At 39.3% G+C, this 18,979-nt stretch overlaps 1 protein-coding gene across 1 annotated transcript; it reads right to left on the bottom strand.

Moving 5' to 3' along the window:
• Positions 1–1,780: 1,780 nt before the first annotated feature.
• efs (embryonal Fyn-associated substrate) lies at positions 1,781–18,735 on the bottom strand. The gene is made up of 8 exons (XM_007250215.4): positions 18,453–18,735; positions 16,552–16,837; positions 12,692–14,071; positions 10,912–11,034; positions 9,005–9,916; positions 6,476–6,550; positions 6,107–6,364; positions 1,781–5,117 (listed from the first exon to the last, which is right to left on the bottom strand). The coding sequence occupies exons 2-8, from the start codon at positions 16,561–16,563 to the stop codon at positions 4,935–4,937; spliced, it is 2,943 nt and encodes a 980-aa protein (XP_007250277.3). The 5' UTR covers positions 16,564–16,837; positions 18,453–18,735; the 3' UTR covers positions 1,781–4,934.
• Positions 18,736–18,979: the final 244 nt, after the last annotated feature.

Below are 18,979 nucleotides of genomic sequence, written 5' to 3'. Positions count from 1 at the left end.
CACCACACCCACACTTTTGTCATTTCACTTCTTTCAGCTACACTTTTTTAAGCACTCTTTTACTTTACAGAGTTCACACCTTTCTCTCTATATCGTATACACTGCATGAATGTTCTCTCAGCAATTTGAAGATTACTGTGTTTAAAACCAATATACACTTGTGATGGAGATCATTTTCATTTTCTGCTGTCAGAATATAATATATTTATATAGTCACTGTGGTATGATGACAGTGTAGCATAAAATACCGCACAACCTAAAATAACAATGTTGAACTGCACTTTTGCTGTGTTGCTAATACATAAAACTTTATGGGTTAGGGAGCAATAATTATAATTAAACAGCTTGTAACAAAAGAAGCCAAGCAAGAGATTCAGACTTGATCCATACCATTAAGTGGGTTGGTTTATGTCACAGTGTGTAGGCAATCCAAACGTATAAAGGTAGAACTGTTAAGGAAGCCTAAACATATGATTTGTTGTAAGATATTTTCAGAAATCTGAAAAAATTAAAGGCTGTGTTCAAACTGCCAGCCTTAATCTGGTTTTATGTATATCTAGATTGTATCCAGATTGATAATTTGATAATCTGGACATCCAGAAACCACACGGAACTGAAAACTGCAATTGAGATTACAATCAGATTTTAAGTGATAAGTCTCTGGATGGTTACTGACAACAAGACAAACAACAAATCATCAAATCCAGAGTGATAGAAGGGGCCCAAAAAGAGCTAATACGAGTGTGGATTTATCTCAACAGATCTGATTTCACAAAAAAATCTGATTTGCCTGCAGTATTACCATAGCGTAAATTACTCAAGCTTCAAACATTACATTAAAATAAGTAATAGGATTTTCTTGTCCAACTGTAAACTGTTTAAAATGGTTTTTTTTTCTTCTGTTGAACATTTAATAACTAAACATGGACTGGAAAACTGAGACAAATTAAAGAAATAGAGAAGAGTAGCAGTAAATGAGTCCTTTAATGCAGTGGTCCATAACCCTGGTCCCGAAAGCCCAATCTCCTGCATATTCCCTGCTTTGACACATCCATTTCAATTAAGTGAGGCTTTGTTGATTAATTGATTGAAGGCCTTAGATGGGACAAATCATAGACTGTATATAAAGATGGACGCCGTGTCGCCGTTCCCATTCATTCAATGAAAATGAAGCCAAAATCTTCCGCCATTTTGGCGATTCTGAGACCAGAGTCTGCGCAGTAGAGACCAGAGGAGGGAGAAAGACTGTGGAGAGCTCCTACTCATTTAAATAACCCCGCCCCTGAGGGCTGCCTCGCGGTCACAGGCTGCAGAGCGGAGCTGACGGTCTGTTATTGGTCCCGCCCATAACCAGCCCTTTTACAATAACCACACCTGTTTTGAATAGAGCTGAATAACGTTTTAAAAAAAGAACTCTGTGAGAATATAAAAATTTGACAATATAAGCAGAGGTTACACTAGCTGCTGCATTTAAATAATGGAGGTAGAATTACAGCATATTAGAAAAAAACGTGATTAAAAGTTGTCTGTTTTGCCATTGAAACCTATGGGGGTGGGTGGGGTTACACAGCTTTCTGCAGCCGAACAGCAGGGGGCGCCCGACCTGTGGTGGCTTCACTTTTGAGAGACGATGCTCTGTCCAGCTATATACAGTCTATGGGACAAATGCACAGGACAGTGATCCTCAAGGGGCAGTATTGGGGGCCACTGCTTTAAAGAGTCAAACATGGTAAATATTTAAGCACAGCAGGGGGCGACAAAAAGAAACATTCATGACCACTGCATTTAAACAAAAATGTATTTTGGAAAAATGTTTTATGGTTTTATGACAAGTACCGGAGGATGCCTAGCTACAGATGAAGTGTCCACAAAAGTACCCATTACATAAAAGGTGTTTGAAGAAACCCATTTAAATTTAAAATAAACATCAAAAAATGAGTGTCAAAAATACATTCTGGTACAAAAAGAAAACAAATCTCCACATTTAAAAGCAATTATTAATGTTGCAAAAATGTTGCAGGAAAGCATCCCTGGTCACATGTGCATATATATATGTATTTGTAAAGAGCAACTTAAAGCCATGCATATGTTTGATTAAAAACAAACAAACAAACAAAATAATAAATATGATTACAATGCTTTCTCTAAGGCCAACTAATCTAAGCTTTACAATGGTTTCAGTTGTATTTGAGTTTTTTTCTTAGATTTAAAAACTAGTCTCTGAAAGAGCAGGTCACTCGGGAGAGAATGATACAGGTCATTATGATGAATTATAAATACAATAACCCAGAGATTAATAAGATACCAATTCCAGGCAGGATAAGAGACAACAGTATTCTAGGATGAGAATCTGTTCACACTGCAAGCCAGGATGTGCAGTAATACTGATATGGTCCACATGGTGGCGGTCTGAGACAGTGCACAAGGCTGCAGTTGTAGTTATGCACTTTGTGTGTTCAGGAATTAAGAGTTCAGCCTTGATATATGTTGTTAGCATAAGCAGACCAAACAACATGTCAGTGCATGAGCATACAGATAACAGATAATACTACAGGGAAGCAAGGGGAACAATACAGTCAGCTCTTTCATCACAATGAAGAAAAGAGCTAATTCTGACAACAAAGATAAGGTGGTCAAAAAAAAGACAAATGGAAGACAAAGTGAGGAATTAAGGTTTCCTGGTATTGTGCTTTAGTCTCATCTCTATATTAAGGATGTGGGACAGAGCTGTACAAAAAAACATGAGGGCTCTGCTCTAAGTCTGACTGTAACACAGAGATAGAAAGGTAACAGGTTCATGCCTGGACCTGTGGCTGCACCACAGAAAGATATGTAATCCCTAAACCTGCTCACATGTAAGTGATACACATGCGTATGAAATTTCAAAGCTGCTCTGAATACAGATTAATACAAGTAAAAAAATGGTTGATATATATATATATTGCTGGGTTCCAGTTAAAGGCAAGAATGCTGTATATCTATGCGCAAAGATTACAGGTTACAGTAGCCTATATTTGCTTAGCTTTTTTTTTTGCATTGTGGTTTATCTAACAGTATCTTCCGTCAGTAACTTTTAATGTCTCTAAGATAAACAGCTGCAGAACCAGAGCCCAAAAGAGAAAATGTGGGAAAACAGAGGCAAGAGAAGACAATATGAACCAAGGAACCAAGGCTAAGGAAACAGACCAAAGAGAGAGAAAAAAAAAAGGGAGGAGACCTGCCGAACAGGTTTTTGATTCAGTCACCATCGTGGGAAAGAACAAAATCCAACGGATCAACAGAAATCCCTCCATTACCTGGCCTCCCATCTTTGTTTCAAAATGAAGCACAAATTCCTTTTTGCCTCTCTATCAATACATGCATTCCAGCCAGAACCAGATAAGACGGCGCTCTCTGGATGAATGAGCGCTTGTGCCATTTAGTTTTAAGGCATACGTTGCAGCACCCCAAGCTGTTTTGTGTGTCGTTCCAAACTCCAAAGAAACTAAAACAGTCGCCTGTTGAATTGTATACGTAAAAGAGCAAGAGAGGAATTGTCCCTGACATAAACGCAGATTATCATTCCATGTGTGTATGACCATCACTTCTCAACCCAATATGCAGTAAAAAAACAAATACAAAAGAAAGCAAACACGTGCAGCACACTATCAACGAAACATGTAAAAAATAATACCTTGGCTGAGTGAAACCATCTTATTTCTAGTTGATATATACAGTACTGTGCAGACGTTTTAGCCACATAAGCACATTATTTATAACCACTTTCTTAGCAGAAACATTAGAACAGATGCAGAGAAACACGAATACTGTTAAAAGTAAGTGATGTTTCTCTTTTTGTAGACAATCTTGTGATTTTTTTTATTTTTTAGCTCACCTTATTTAATATAATTAAAAATGTTTGATAATAACTACAAATAAATAAAACCAAACTTCAATAAGGAAAGCTTTGTAGATCTCATTGCCCAGATAAGGAGTTTTTACTAAATGTTTGTATAACATTTACAGTTTTGATAATGTAGTTGTGTTGCCATTATACTGGAATTTCTAACTTTGTTACAGTACTTTAATATTAACACTAACAAGTGTTAATAATAAACACTGTTTCTGTTACAATGGAAAATTGATTGTAACAAATGCAATTACCAAAAACAACATTCAACAATATCTCCAGCACTAGCGACACAAATTGAAAAGTGATATATAGCAACTTTACAGGAGAAGAAAAAAACTTTATTCTTCACTTTCAATGAAAGTCAATGTAAAAAGATTTGATCCAATAAGGTCAAAAAGTAAAAGTGGAGAAATGTTTTTTTTGCGGGACAGCAATAATGGAAAAATGAGCCCTGTTAAAATTTCTCAATATATAAACTTTTTCAGACAACAATAATCAATTGTCAATTCTGGATAGTCTTGTTTTCTAAAGTGAAAAGTATTAAAACGATTACATCCAAACCTCTAGAATATGTTAAATACTCACATACAGTACACTTAAAACGAGAAATATTACATATATCAGCTAGATTTATGATAATTTCTCTTGCCAAGATACAATTTTTTTTGTAATGTGCAGAACACGTTCCTCACACCAACCCAAACCTCCATCAATAAGTTATTAGGACGCACAGAAGTGTGCTAGGCACCCTGAAAACGACAAACAACGAACCAAACACTTACAAACTGGCACCCATACACATACATACACACAAACGCTCACATGTACGCATACACATACATACACAACCTCACCGTCTTTAAGCACACATCACATCAGATCACTGTGGTACCGGTATAATCAATCAGTGATACAATCAGAATACCTCTTTGAATACAATCAATAAAGCAACTGTAATAAAAATACAAACACCCACAAATAAGGCATTCTTTCATGAATCTCTGTAACAAAAACAACAGAAAAAAAGACAACAAAAAAGACATCAAGATATCTCTGCTAGCCGCTGAAGGAGCCCAGAGAAGCCGGCGGCTTGCTGGGAGAGGTCAGCCACACGGTCCACCATCTCCTGCGTGGCTGGGACTGAGGGGTAGTTCTGAGCGGCGCCTTTGGTTGCAACAACGACAGCCTTCAGGGCCTGACAAAGACGTCCGCTGGATGTAGTGACCTGCAGAGACAGAAAGAATTGTGTGAGTGTAAGCTGGAGAGGGTTAAATAAGGTTATGTGCACACATGCTTTAGAACAGGACTGCCTGGCTTACTCCATTCCGAGGGACTTGCTCATACACACACATACACAGACAGTTAGTACTTTAGCCTAAGGTCATTAAGCAGTAAGTGTTTTAGAACAATACAAAACATGCCATCAGCAAATTTTAGATAAGAAATGCAGATATACCCTGTGTTGTTCCTCTGTGAGTATTATTTCCCATTGTCTTGTTTACTCTTTTTTGCCAGCATTTTCATTTACGTTTTTTACCTTGCCCTTTTTTTTTTTTTTTACGAATTTACTGTTTGTGTAAGACCCTAACGTGTCTGACCACTCTTGGTATATTCCCTTATGCCTTGTACCTTTGTCTTTTGTTGCCAAGCTCGACTGTTTTGGACTACTTATAGTTTATTCCCTTTTAATAAAGCCTTTAACTTATATCCACACATGAATCCTCCCTTCCTGGCCAAAACAGCATTATGTGGCAATTAGTATTTTTTGCTCCTGTGCTGTGCTTTTGTGGAGTACAATCTATTTTTACCTTTTGCCTCACTGCAGTAAATACAAATCACACTTTGAATGCCCCTTGAGGTGCACATGTATTCTGCAACCTGATGAATATACAGGATCACAAGGAATCATGTGGACTAAGCTGGTAGACTAGTATTTTAGAATTTTACAATTTTACAAAACAAGCATATTAGGCCCAGAGTGGCAACAACCAAGACAAAAAAGCTATTTACCACTGGTTTCAATATTTATAATCTACAAATATCTTAAAACTAATTCCCGAAACATACCAAAATAATGAAATCGGACTGATTACTGATTTCATAAAAAAGTGAATTATTAATAAAAATAATAATAAAATTATGAATAGTTTGAAAATCAGAGTTAAACGAAGACTCATTGATAGCTCAGCAAAACCGCTCTCTGGCTAGGCTTACCTTTGCCCTGAGGTCTGTCGAGCTGAGGAGACGGGCAAGCGTATCACCAATAAACACCAGCTTGTGTGCAGTCACAATCAGACTCTTCCCTTTAGACACGAAGATCCGTGGTGGCTGGTTCTCCTGAACGCTGCTGAACAGGGCATCTATTGCATCACCCAGGCAGGAGAGGTGAGACATACTTTGGGATGAATAGAAGGAGAGAAGCTCTGAATCCTCCAGAGACATAGAACCTTGGAGAGGAGGTGAGGGGCTCAACTGAAGGGAAAAAAGAGAGTGATACAGTGATGAATTATATAAACTACATTCTGTGCAGAATGCTGTGTGAGCACTTGAACGCCAGATGTTTTTTTTAGTATTTTTGCTTACTCTGGTATCATTTGTGGAGATGACCTGGGATGTGCCGTTTTCCATCTGTGATTCAGGAGGTGGTTCAGGCTTTCCCTGAATTAGTACACAAAAGCAGATCTCTGTCAGAACAAGAGGTCTAAACTACACAATACAAGATACAGGAAAAAATGAAAAACTACGTTTAAGTAAGACATCCATACATTTAGCGAAATTAAGAGAGTGCGTTGAAGTGCATAAAGATGAAAGAACAGCTGGGGGCAGATTCACTGAAAGAGGCGTTAATTACTGACACTCTCGAGACACTTTGCAACAGTGGGAGTTAGGCACCTCAATCAGAATTTCCCTATAAATAGAACTCAAACACAAATAAGTAATTAACATGCGACCAGCACAAAAATATATTTTACTGAGGGGAAAAAAGGAAGCAAAACATGTATTGTGTTTACGTACATATAATAATCTGACTACAAAAAATATCCTGGCAATAATTTATGTAATAGGTGTTTTTGAAGCAATTAACGAAATTGATAATAAAACAATCTGAAGTTCAGAAGTTCAGATACTAAATGATTGCTCAGCAAACTCACCAATAATCAAGAATTAATATGATGCAAAATCCCAAATACATTTTCTTAAGATATATTCCTAAGCTGTCATGCAAAAATCTTCAAAATGGAACATTTTCAAAGTAATTTTGGAGCATTTCTGTTATCTATTCGTCATCAGATTTCAAAGCCACATAAAGAACAATTACCCATTTCAAATAAAAACAAAAAATAAAAAAGAGCAACAGAGATGTTTGTGTAAAAACAATTATATAATATAAGTCTTTATAGATTTTTATATGGCTCAAAATTGCAAAAGTGCAGCCATTTGTTGAGTTTGATGTTTTAGCACTGAAATTTGGGTTTGATGTTTACTATTTTCCTTGAAAGTTGCCTTTAACGTGTTCAGTTACTCCACATGTGTAAAATTGTGCTAAATCTAGCTCCCTTTTGCATTATATTATTTCAAACTGGAATACCCAGAATCCACCTTTAGCCTTCACAAAGTGTCTTTTTTTTCTCCAAAAATGTTGTTTTACTCTTTTTTGCCAGACCTAAAATAAGATAAGCCTTTTCCATGCACATGTAATTTATGTGCAGCCTTAAACACTGTGCAATAAGGATTAGTTTTGCATGTGGATGTGGGATACTGTAATTTTACCACAGGATTTTACCACTGGCTGATTCTCACGGGATAAGAAATCTCCCTATAAATTTCTTAATTCCACACTCACTCATCTGTAATCCTACACATATTGCAAACTGACTGTGTGACATTTACTAACCACAACTGTAACTAGTTTACAGTGATAATTACTTGGGTTTGACAATGAGCATGTCTTAGAATGTCTTGAATGTTCTGCGTCAGATGAGACTTGAGGTTTACCATATCGAACACAGATTTTAACAGCTTAATGCCCCTCCCATACCTCCGTAACACAGAAAACATATAAAACAGGACTGACTGAACTTTTAACCATGTAAATATTATTGTCATTTTTAAACCATGTTGTGCCACTGATTTAATAATACACTAGCATAATAAATCACTTTAAAAAACTACTTTTTTAGTTTGACAGATGTATATTTTACTGAATGTTCTGTCAAAAGTCTTCTGCACATTTTTAAAAGCTGATTATTTGCAGGCACTGCATTCTTTTCATACACGACAGATGTTACTATCTGGTCGCAATTTCATTCTTGTCTCAGACATAGAGGAAATGATAAAAAAGAACAGTGTAAACAGCTAAAATATTGGAAAATGTATTCTTATGTAAACAAAAATGCAGGTAAAGATAATAGACACTATTATGGTCATGTCCATTTACTGTGCGTTATGCCATGTAATAACTGTATGTATATATATAGCAGTAAATGTAAAAAGGACCACTGTACCTGGGTCTGTTTAATGAACAGGGATTAAGCTTGGTCATAAAATATGTTTTTATTTTCAATAGAAAATCTTTATTCAAAATGTGGTGTAGTGCAAGGCTTAATCCCTGTCTGGGAAAATGCCCCATTGAATATTATTATATTGTCTATGTTGCACTAGTGTGTAGATTAGTATTATTGGGTATCTGTGTTTGGCTAATATTATTAGTGCACTCCAAAAGGAATTTTGAAGGAAATAAGAATAAATCAGATCCTTCATCTTTAAAATGGCAAACATACACACTGTCTAATGTGACATTTTTATGAGTTTTCTACATTTAAACAGAATGTTAAAGTACGATGGTCAGCTGTTAAAAAGTGCTTATATTAATGCACAAATATGGAATTCATAAAATAAACAGAAAAATGTATTGAAAGGCATAAAAAATCATAAAACACATATTTTAGTGCAACACCCTAGTACTGCCCAGCAATGTAATAAAATGCTCCACTGACTGCAATAAGGACAATTGAATCAGCAATGTGGCATGCTGCTAACTGCACTATGCAACTTTGCTGAAGCACAAAGTAATAGTTATGCATTTTTCCAAGTAAAACTTCTGCATCTTACCTGCAGTTTGACGTATCCCACGCTATCTCCTGCAGGATATGAAGGTGGAGGTGCAGGGGTTAGCCCAATTCCTGCATACTCGTTCCCTTGCTCCTCATCCTCGTTTGTCCGTACAGCGGGCGGCAGAGAGGAGGCAGGCGCCGGGGGCAACGGGAAAGCCGCGGGTGGTGGAGGAGGCAGCGGGCGTTCCTGGATCCAGCTGCCCTTACGTGAGCCCATTCCACCTGCCATGGGTTTAACCTCGGCCACCGGCAAGGCAGGAAGTGGCCTCCGCGAAAGCGACTCCTGGGAAGGGAGGCGGGGCCTAGTCTGAGTCTGCAGGAAAGAGGAGGAGTCCTCAAGTGCGCGGCGCACCATCAAGAGCAGACTTTCTGCTGGAGGGGCGGAGCCACAAACTGAGAGGGCAGGGAGAAGGTCTGCGAGCCTAGACCAGATCTGCTGAAGCGTAGCTGGAACATCACCAACTTGGCCTGCTTTCCATGTGGATAAAATCTCAGCCAGTGAGGTGGCCAGGTCCCTGGAAGGTGTGGTAGTGACTGAGGCAGAGCTCAATGCTGATTGGACGAGAGTGGAAATAGAGTTTTTCCACTGGATGTCGCCTGAGCCGGTACTAGACACAGACAGGCGCCGCATAGGGATGTCCAGCATGAGAGCAGGCATGTCATAGATGCCACCATCAGTTTCTAAGATGTCCTCAGATACTAATTCTATTTTTCCTGGACTGGGGATGGAGTAAACTTCAGACTTTCCTCCTGCTTCCACCACCACTGATACAGGTATCTCAATAGACTCCAAGGGCAAACCTGGAAGACTTGGAACGCTGTAAACATCATCTTCCACTTCATTGCACACCACAGAGGATGCTGGGACACTGCAGGCTGGATTCAGAGCGAGGGTGGGAACGTCGTAAATCTAACACACGGTGACAGTGGAGGAGGGAGCAAGAGAGATTGTGTTATTTATAGTGAGCAGATAATTGTTCTTTTAACAACCCATGCAGCTCTCAGCCACAGTTCAGTGAAACAATAGCCCTGCTGTAAAACCTATTGTGTTACAGCTCAACTCACACTGTCTTTCTACAGTGGGAGGACTGTGCATAAAGGTTGAACTGTGCTCCATTACTTTACCATTGTGGACCCCTAACAGAGAGCCCCTATATAGTGCTTAGGCCCCTTTTCATTGCTTTATGTGTGCATGCCTTGAGATGACGCATGCTTCCAGTGACCTCGCTGAGGGCCTTTGTGGCCTAATGGCAATCTAAAACCAGAGCATGGGGAAGAGGACTGTATGGTCTACCATGTCATTAAAGGAAAAGAGTAAAGACTGTGTATTAACCATAGGCTATGGATGTGTTATTAACATTCTGTAACTAGTAATTACGTATTTATAGCTCTAATTACACTTCTGAGGTTGATGGGCAGGGAGGGGTAACCCCAACTGTAAGTGTAGTGATGAATAGAAAACAGATGAGAGGGAAAGGAGGGAGAGGTTGTGTGGGTGGAGAAACAGAGAGAGAGAGAGAAAGAGAGAGAGACAAAATAAGAGAAAGAGAAAAAGAGAGAGAAATAGAGAGACTGTCAGGCCACCCTGTCCTCTAGAGACGGGTGTGACCAGCTGAACGAGGGAAGGGCGACAGACAGATGGGATTAGCTCACAGCAGTCAAAAACAGGTGTGGCCCTTGGACGAAGGAATGAGAGAGGGAGTGAGCAAAAGAGAGAAGGAGGAAGAAAGAGAGAGAGAGAGAGAAAGAGAGACAGAGTTTGAGAGTGAGAAAATTTGTCTGGAATTGTAAGCAGATGGCCTGATGAATGCGGAAGAGATGGAAAGACCGACAGACGGACGAGAGGAAAGCTGATAAGTTTAGAAGGGGCTGCATGGAGACAGTGTCATGTTGCTGTTTTCTTACTTCTGATCCTGATTCAGTGTGTAGGGGGACAGTGCGGGGGGTGTTATAGATGCTGTCATCCTCCTCAACAGATACTGCAGAAACCGGGTGCTGCCATCTGTTGGTGGGTGGGGTGTCATAAACCTGCAGAAAAGATGGATTTCATTCAATGGCTACTTAACCCTTTAAAGGCCCAGAGGGGCCAGGCTTTAGTTCATCACTATGCTTATCACTACCATGAAATAAAAGATGATGCATAATTGTGGTGAAGGCAGCACGGCTCACATCTAGTTAACTGTTTTTTTTTATTATTGATATACAAATGTCATAAAACATCAGCAATGATAACACTAATTCTTGGAAGGACAGCTCCTAAAATTAAATTCTTTAATTCTATTGTGTATTGTGTGTAGGTTATTATTTATATTATTTATATAATTTAAGTACCAGTATTATCATATTGTCGAAAATAAATGTTGTCAAAAAGGATCTCTTATTGAAAGTTTGTTCTGACCCTGATATTGGCTTGGAACCATCTGTCGGTTCTTTAAACTTTAAAGGTATTTACAATCTCATACTCTATTTTAGACTTGTTTTTAAAGATCCAAAATGGTTCTTTTGTGGTATGACTCTAAGTGTGCGGCTGAGAGTGAGCAGCTAAACAAACATTACTGACTACTGACCCCCCAAAAGTCTGAAGTTTCATAAGAAACCTAACGAAAAAAGTATATGTGTTTTTATTTGAACTAATGCACCCAATTCACGTGAACACAGTATTTCTTTAAATATTCTTACTTAATAAACCTACAGTTTCATACAATTTGTATGATTTTCTATTTAATTACTGATAAATAAACCTTAAAGCCTAACAATACGGAAAATTAAACAGGTTAACATGCTGTAACCAGAGAAGACCACCATGAAGGCCAACCTACTTAAACACAGAAACTAATTCAAATGCTGTTAATATTGAGCGTAATAAACATTTGGCTTCACTTTTATCAATAGATAATAGGAACAAATAATGGCACAATATAATATTTCAGGATTTGCAGAAATTTATATTCGACTAAATTTTAATTTATTAATAGCTGAAATTTGATGGTATGTTTACTGAACATCAGAAGAGCAGGTGCTAAAATATCTGTCTGCTGTTCACTTTATGCCATTTGAAACTAGAAGTGGTTTACATCATATTATTTAAATATGTTCACAATAAGATATGTTCACAATACATGTTATTTGTCATGATATTTTAACACAGACCAAATACATCAATTGTGTCAGATGCATAATAATTTAAATAGCATCCCATCCCTAGTATAGTGCTTTTTAAATTAAAAAAAAAATAGAACTCAAATAGAAAACCTGCAGTTGGTCAATATTCTTTAAGCACGGACAATATTCACTGCATGCTTAGGAAAATACACTGTGTATTATAAAAACAGAACTGATTACATTATGGTGAAATATTTCCCACCCCTATATGTAACTCTACATAAACATACTTTATATTTGTCTTAATGCATTTGTACATAGCCCCAATGTATACAGTACATGTGGCTACAATGGCCACATGTTAGGCAGCGATATTAATATCCACATATTAACACCTGGGACACATTGCTGAATAAGCACAGGTTTTAGAAAATTTGCATGAATAGTTTCACACCCTGAACTCATGCCTGGAGAGAAGCCTGAAGAGACTTCTTAGGACTTTCTGTTTCAATCTGAACCCAGCATGTTTTTCAGCTTGGTGTACAACTCCAGAATCACAGGTTTCAGTGTTAGTAAATCATACCTGATCACCAAGTGTTTCATCAGCACACTGTTTGTCATCTCCTTTCTTTATCATACATGTAGCCTTTTTCTTCTCTTCCTCAAGTTTCCCTCCATCTCTACTCATCTGTCCTTGTTCTTCCTCTTTATTGGGGTGCAGAAGTGCAGGGCTTGCCTGGAGAGCAGGATTGGTGGCGGGCACAGCTGCACACTGAGGTAAATCCTTCCTAGTTACACTTCTAACTGGTGGTGCTGGTGGCGGGGGCTTCCGGCCGAAGTTTGGAGAACCTGGCACCCCAGCTTTTCCTGCACGGACGAGATGTGGGGACCCCCTCATGGCAGCCTGGGACAGCTTCCCACGACCCACAGGCGGTGTGGCAGACGGACCCTGAGGTCTGGGAGTTGGGGGTGTCTGCTTTACATTTTGTCCTGAGGCGGGCGATACCACTGTAGACCCAGAAGGTAGTCTGCGCTCTGCTTGAGGAGTCCTTGACATGGCTGCCCCTGGCGGGGTTGGGGTTTGGTACATCCCAGGGGCTTCCTGACCTGCTTTGGGTTGGCTGGTTGCTCCATCTTGGAGCCTAGCAACAGGCACTGAAACAGACTGTCCTGCTACTGGAGCACCGCTTGTTGGGGTTTGATACAAATCCTCATTGGGCAAAGCTGCCACGGCTGGCCGAGGGACCAGATAGCAGCCATCCGAATGTCCTGCAGCCCCTGAGTCCCTTGGTGTTAAATAGGCGACTTCCCCAGCTGCTTCCCCCACAGGTCTAGCAACACCGTTGGGAGTCAGGTACAATGAATCTGACACCAAGGCACCCTGAGATCTATATTGTGCTGCTAGCGGTGCAGGTGAAGCAGGGGTTTGGTAAAGTGAACCAGTCTCTCCAATGCGTCCTCTGAGAGAGGGCGAGCGTGGACGGCTCTCCACCCCCATCTCGCTCCAGTCTGGCCGTGGCCTCGGGCTGGAGCTAGAGTGTGAGCGGGGCCTCCTGCCCTCAGCCTGACGAAGCTCTTCCTGTCTGCCTGGTCCTGGGGCACCTCCTGGACTCTGATATACCCCTTCCCCCAGGCTTGGGGGTGAGAGATAGACTCCATCTGCATCCTCTGAGCACAGGCCATTGACGCGGGTCTGCTGGCCGGGTGAGAGATAAACTGAGTCCACACTGGGAGCCCGACGGTTGTCTGTGCCTGGCGGGACAGGACCTGGAGCTGGAGCGGTTTGGAGGAGGCGCAACCGGTTAGCCGGGGCAATACCCTGGCGTCCATGGAGAGAGCAAAGCCACCAGCCGGGACCCCCATCCTGTTCCTGCTCCAGAACCATCAGAATGTCACCCTTGCGGAAGGCCAGCTCCTCTGGACTCTCTGCTGCATTGTCAAACAATGCTTTTGCTAGCACCGTCTGAAAGTGAAAAAAAGAATTCAAAAGCAGGAAAAGAGAGAGAAAATGGCTTCAGTTTCACATTTACAAAGACAGCTACAGCAATTCAGATACAGAAAGATAAAGAGGAGACTTAAACACACTCAAACAGACACACAGAGTCAACTGAGCAACTTAAGCAACTTGTACCCAAAAGTAAAGTTAAGAGTTCGTAATTCACTATTTTTTCTGTAATCAGTCTCACAAAAATATGTATTACAGCAGAACCTACTGAGATTTTAAATTAAACATGGGGAGGCTAGACAGCAGGACCAAACTCACGTAAAGTGCCACTCATAGCTCAGTTTAGCGAAGATTAAATCCAATTGTATTCACATTTAAATTGCTTAAATCAATTAAGTCAAGCTTCCAGCTGACCATGTTTTCAGAGCTCAAAATAGAGAGATTCCACTCAAGAGTGAGGAAACTGCTTCAGCTAAACATCCACGTATTCTACTGTTCAAATGACAGTAAACTGAACAAGCAAACAGACAGGCTAGTCAAACATGAAACCTGTTATTCAGACAGGACAGGATACTCTGACATTACAGTACACTTCAGATTCTCCTTAGTTCAGCACATAGCGCAAACAACCCCCCCAGATAAAAAATGACCTTGTTTTCTGGGTTTGCTTAACAAACAGAACTGACGATGAAGCTGGCAAACTCTGACTGACTGAGGCCAGAAACAAATGCTAAAAACAGAAGCATTGCAGTGCGCCCGAGGAAATACTGTATGGCCTTTTGACAGAATACAAAAGCAGCAGTTTCATGTTAACTCTTTACTGTAATAATATATGCAGCATATGGTCCTGTTTTTCTGATTAGCTACAGGATGAGCTCCCTGGTAACAGGGTATTTTGGGCGTCCCAAAATCACATTGATCATAGCCTGAAGTGAACCTCTAGCAAATTGACTAACACTAGCCCGATTCAGCTCAGTGAACTGATACTAACTATCTGTTGTTGAATCATCCAGGCGGTGGTTCAGGTGAGACAGCATCACATGATCTAGCCAGTTCAGGAAAGCTATCATTTGTGCAAATTGCACATGTATTTTAAATAGCTTTACTTTTATATTGTAGTTTAATCTCCGATATCCACATATTACATTCATCACAGCTGATTTGACATCACAATTTAACAACCGCTTTACCTCCCTTAGAGCTAAACCGGCTGTTTTTTGTAAGATTGCCATATGTAAACAGGCTCTGTTATGATTGGCTGTTCTGTTCTTTTACTTGTTCAAAAAGTGACCTTGGTTGTAGGGGAATGTATGTTGTTTTTTGTAATGTCATGAAAACCTGACAAGATTAGTTTTACAGGGAGAGTATAATGAGTTTTGGCCAAACAAAACAAGCCATAAAAATAACCTTTAAAAAATGCATAATATTCTGTGTAAAAAAATATGTTTCACTTTTTTTTAAGTATAGGGGGAACTTTAGGGGATATATAGCTTCGTTATACAAGACACAGATACCTCAGGAACTTCAATTCTGTGGCAAACCTCAGGTGTTCAATGAACAACATTTGAATCTAAAAGACGAGCCAAAGACTCCTCAGAGGAGCAGAGTTTCTGGCAGATTTAGGCATGACTGCAGTGAAGATGGACACTCACTCACTCATTTTTCAAGCTAAAATTATTACTATAAGTATGTTATAAAATTATAAGTTGTTGTTTATGGCTGTACATAAATCGAGAAGATACTCCCATTTCCAAGTCATTTACACCAAGATTTCTTATATTGGCCAAATTGTTTTTTTACAGACATCCTTTGAAAAAATACATTACTCCACCTCCCAATATAAAACTAATTCCATCTGAATAGTTATTTGAAATAGTTGAAATATATAGACTGAGAGTGACTTGCATGTTGTGTTCATTTAGTTAATTATAAGAGGTCAGTTTTTTTTTATATTATGGGCCCTTTAAAATCCTTTAATTACTTATATTTACTTACTGCACTGCACACGTAAACATTGAATTAAAAGTAATTTCAATATGGATGGATATTAACTTACATTTTAACATATATGCATGGGACATACAGTGAGTGGGACTCTACTTTTTGCCTTTTAGCATAACAAAATAAAGTAAATAGGTAAAAGAAAGGGGAGAGAGAGAAAGAGAAAGAGGGAACAGATGATCATGAGAGAGCTGAGTGGGGGAGGGGCTTCACATCTGTCCCTCAGTTTTAGGCCCTTTTGTCATCCGCTCAGCCTGCACCTCTCTCATTTTCTCTCTATCCCTCTGTCTCTCCCTAGGGGACTAAATACTCTGGGACAGGCTGAGCCCCAATTGCTCCTCCTCCATTCTCCCGGAGGGATTTAAAAATATTGGTTTGGACAGCAGTGGATTTAACCGTGGTGAATGTTAAATACCAAAGCTTGCATGTCAGATTGGCACATCATTAATGTCCTTCAATCAAACACACACACATGTACACAAACATTACACACTTACAGAGAGAGACATGGCTACTGCCAGTGGTCCACGTTAATCCTCAGGATGGGTCAGTCAGTGCTAAGTCCAGGTTGAACCTTTGTCCTGGTCACTTCTGGGCAGTATGGCCCATGCACATGTTTGCCAGAACCAGGCGCTGAGCTGGATCTCCCAGGGATGTAAGCTGGCCAGTCCTCAAAGATCTTCTTTTCCTTACATCCAAATGAGTGGGCTGCTTGCTGGGGTCGGTCTCCTTATCTCTTGGGGAATTACATGGTCCTCCATGATGTTTTCTTCCACTTTAAACCTGGTGGATTAAAACAGGCTTTGTGATGTTTGAATCACAGTACACACTTACAAATAAAGATTTTGCACAAATAGTTCCTCTGCGATACTATAAAAGAAATGTTATTCCATAAAGAAACACTTTTATACTGGAGATTCACTTCCTTAAACCTTTTAAAGGTTCATTATACTCATATCACATTTACAAACATGGTTATTTCTAAAACCAAGAATAGTTATTTTAAGGCATCGCTCCAATACATTTCTGGTTTATATCTTATTTTATCTTCACTGTTTTGAATTATGTTTGGAACTGTGACAATCCCTAAATAAATAATATACCAAATCTGTAGGTAGTTTTTTGCATGCTCTTAGAGCAATACCACAGAATAACCATTTTTGAATCATGTTTGTAAAAGAGATGTGTTTGAAGTAGGGGTGTGCGCTATAAAGTTTGTATAATTTTAAACAATAAAAAAATCCATGATGTGATATAGCAGTATTTAATGTAAAGCACCAGTTTTGCTATTCACTGTAGGAGGGTGAGGGTGTTTGTATAATTATATGTGTTTGCAGTTTATAAGCATGCAATAAATATTCTGCTATATATTTTTTTTGTTACATTTATTTAGTTGCGTTATTATTACCTTATACAAAATTGGTTTTGGTATGTTGCTGTTGTTTTTTTGTTCCTATTGAATGTCTGACACTGGTATATTTATACTAAAACACAACTTTAACATGTATTTTGTTGCAATAGTATGTCTTTGAAAACAATACAAAGAATTACAGTGTTATCTTAAATGTAACCTGAAATATTGTGATATTATTTTCATATCGCCCACCCCTAGAGTGAAGCACCTTTTAAAGGTATAAGGAAGTGGATATCTTTTATAAAAATAGTTTTTTTTATATATTTAGTCTGCACAGTGAAGATAAACTCAGATGTAGATCAGAAATCTGCTCATAATTAAAGTATTCACCAACCCCCATCTGATCTCCTCTAAACCCTATAATGATGGCCTATTAGCTACCAATTACATTATAATAAACAGTGTGACTGCAGGTACAGATGGGGGATTTGTTTTAATCACATTATAATTAAAAAGTAGTCTTGTCTTTAGTCTTTTCTTCATGTGCTGGTCATCTTAAACATTGTCACAATCTGATAATCCCTCTATACAGCTCTAAGGCTGGAGCTTCTGCTACTGGAATCTACCAGCCACAGAACAGACCTTTTCTATTTATGGAGCAGTGGACCAAGAGGCCCTCCCAATAACGAGGAATTCACTGAGATTATTTCATGTACAGCTTGTCTGTTCACTGAGTGAGTCTCCTCAGGCTTTGGACGCTCATTATTATGAGGACATATTTCTGAAATCCACGTTTCCTTTTCCATCTCAAAACCCCCCATTCCAGCTCCCTGATCCTCCACGCTCTCAGCGAGCAGACCCAACTGCGGCTCAAATTTCCAACAATGAAGATCAGAAAGGACGCTATCAGCTCGCTTCAGGCCCTGAAATGCTTTTTTTTCAGGGGGTAAATATGTTTTATTTCCAACACAAAGGCCACCGCGGCTGCTCAGCTCAGAGCACCGGGGCGAGAAGAGACTGGAATAAAGGAAAACGACGCCTTACCGTCTCATCGCTGATCAAACCGCGCTGAAACAAGCCGCGAGCAGAGCCATTAATTCAGATATTCCTGCAGACGGACAGTCTGGACCCGCTGCTGCTGTTTGTCGAGCTCCTCCAGCTTCGCCCTCCCCGGGCCTGGACGGGGATTTGGGTTTGAATTACACTCACCAAACCTAATACCCCCTCCTCCTTTCCCCACTGAGACAGAAACAGCGTCTTCTAGTGGGCAGCTCTCAGAACAAAGAGCATTTACAGTAGTAGCATCGGTCAGTGTAACGTTTAGGAGTTTAATTTTCTTACTGTATCAAGCTAAATTCCAAAATAGAAAATTCGGTATAAAACTTGGTCAGTGTAACGTTTATTAATTGAACTTTCTAAACGTTATAGGCTAAATGCAAAAATAGTAAATTGTCTGTAAAAACTCATTATTTTATTTTATTTTCGAAGAGCAGTGAACAAAAAAAATACATTTTCATCAATTTATCCTATTTCCTCCCCCTACAATCAGAATTTTATGAAAATAAAAAAAA

Source organism: Astyanax mexicanus, chromosome 8, assembly GCF_023375975.1.
Source record: "Astyanax mexicanus isolate ESR-SI-001 chromosome 8, AstMex3_surface, whole genome shotgun sequence".
In the NCBI taxonomy this organism is placed as follows: Eukaryota; Metazoa; Chordata; class Actinopteri; order Characiformes; family Acestrorhamphidae; genus Astyanax; species Astyanax mexicanus.
This window is presented reverse-complemented; position numbering and strand designations above follow the sequence as displayed.

Coding starts and splice junctions, on each gene's coding strand:
- efs (XM_007250215.4), bottom strand. Junction 11,035..12,691: donor ATGAAACACTTGGTGATCAG/GTATGATTTACT, acceptor TCTTTTCTGCAG/GTTTATGACACCCCACCCAC. Junction 9,917..10,911: donor ACACTGAATCAGGATCAGAA/GTAAGAAAACAG, acceptor ACCGTGTGTTAG/ATTTACGACGTTCCCACCCT.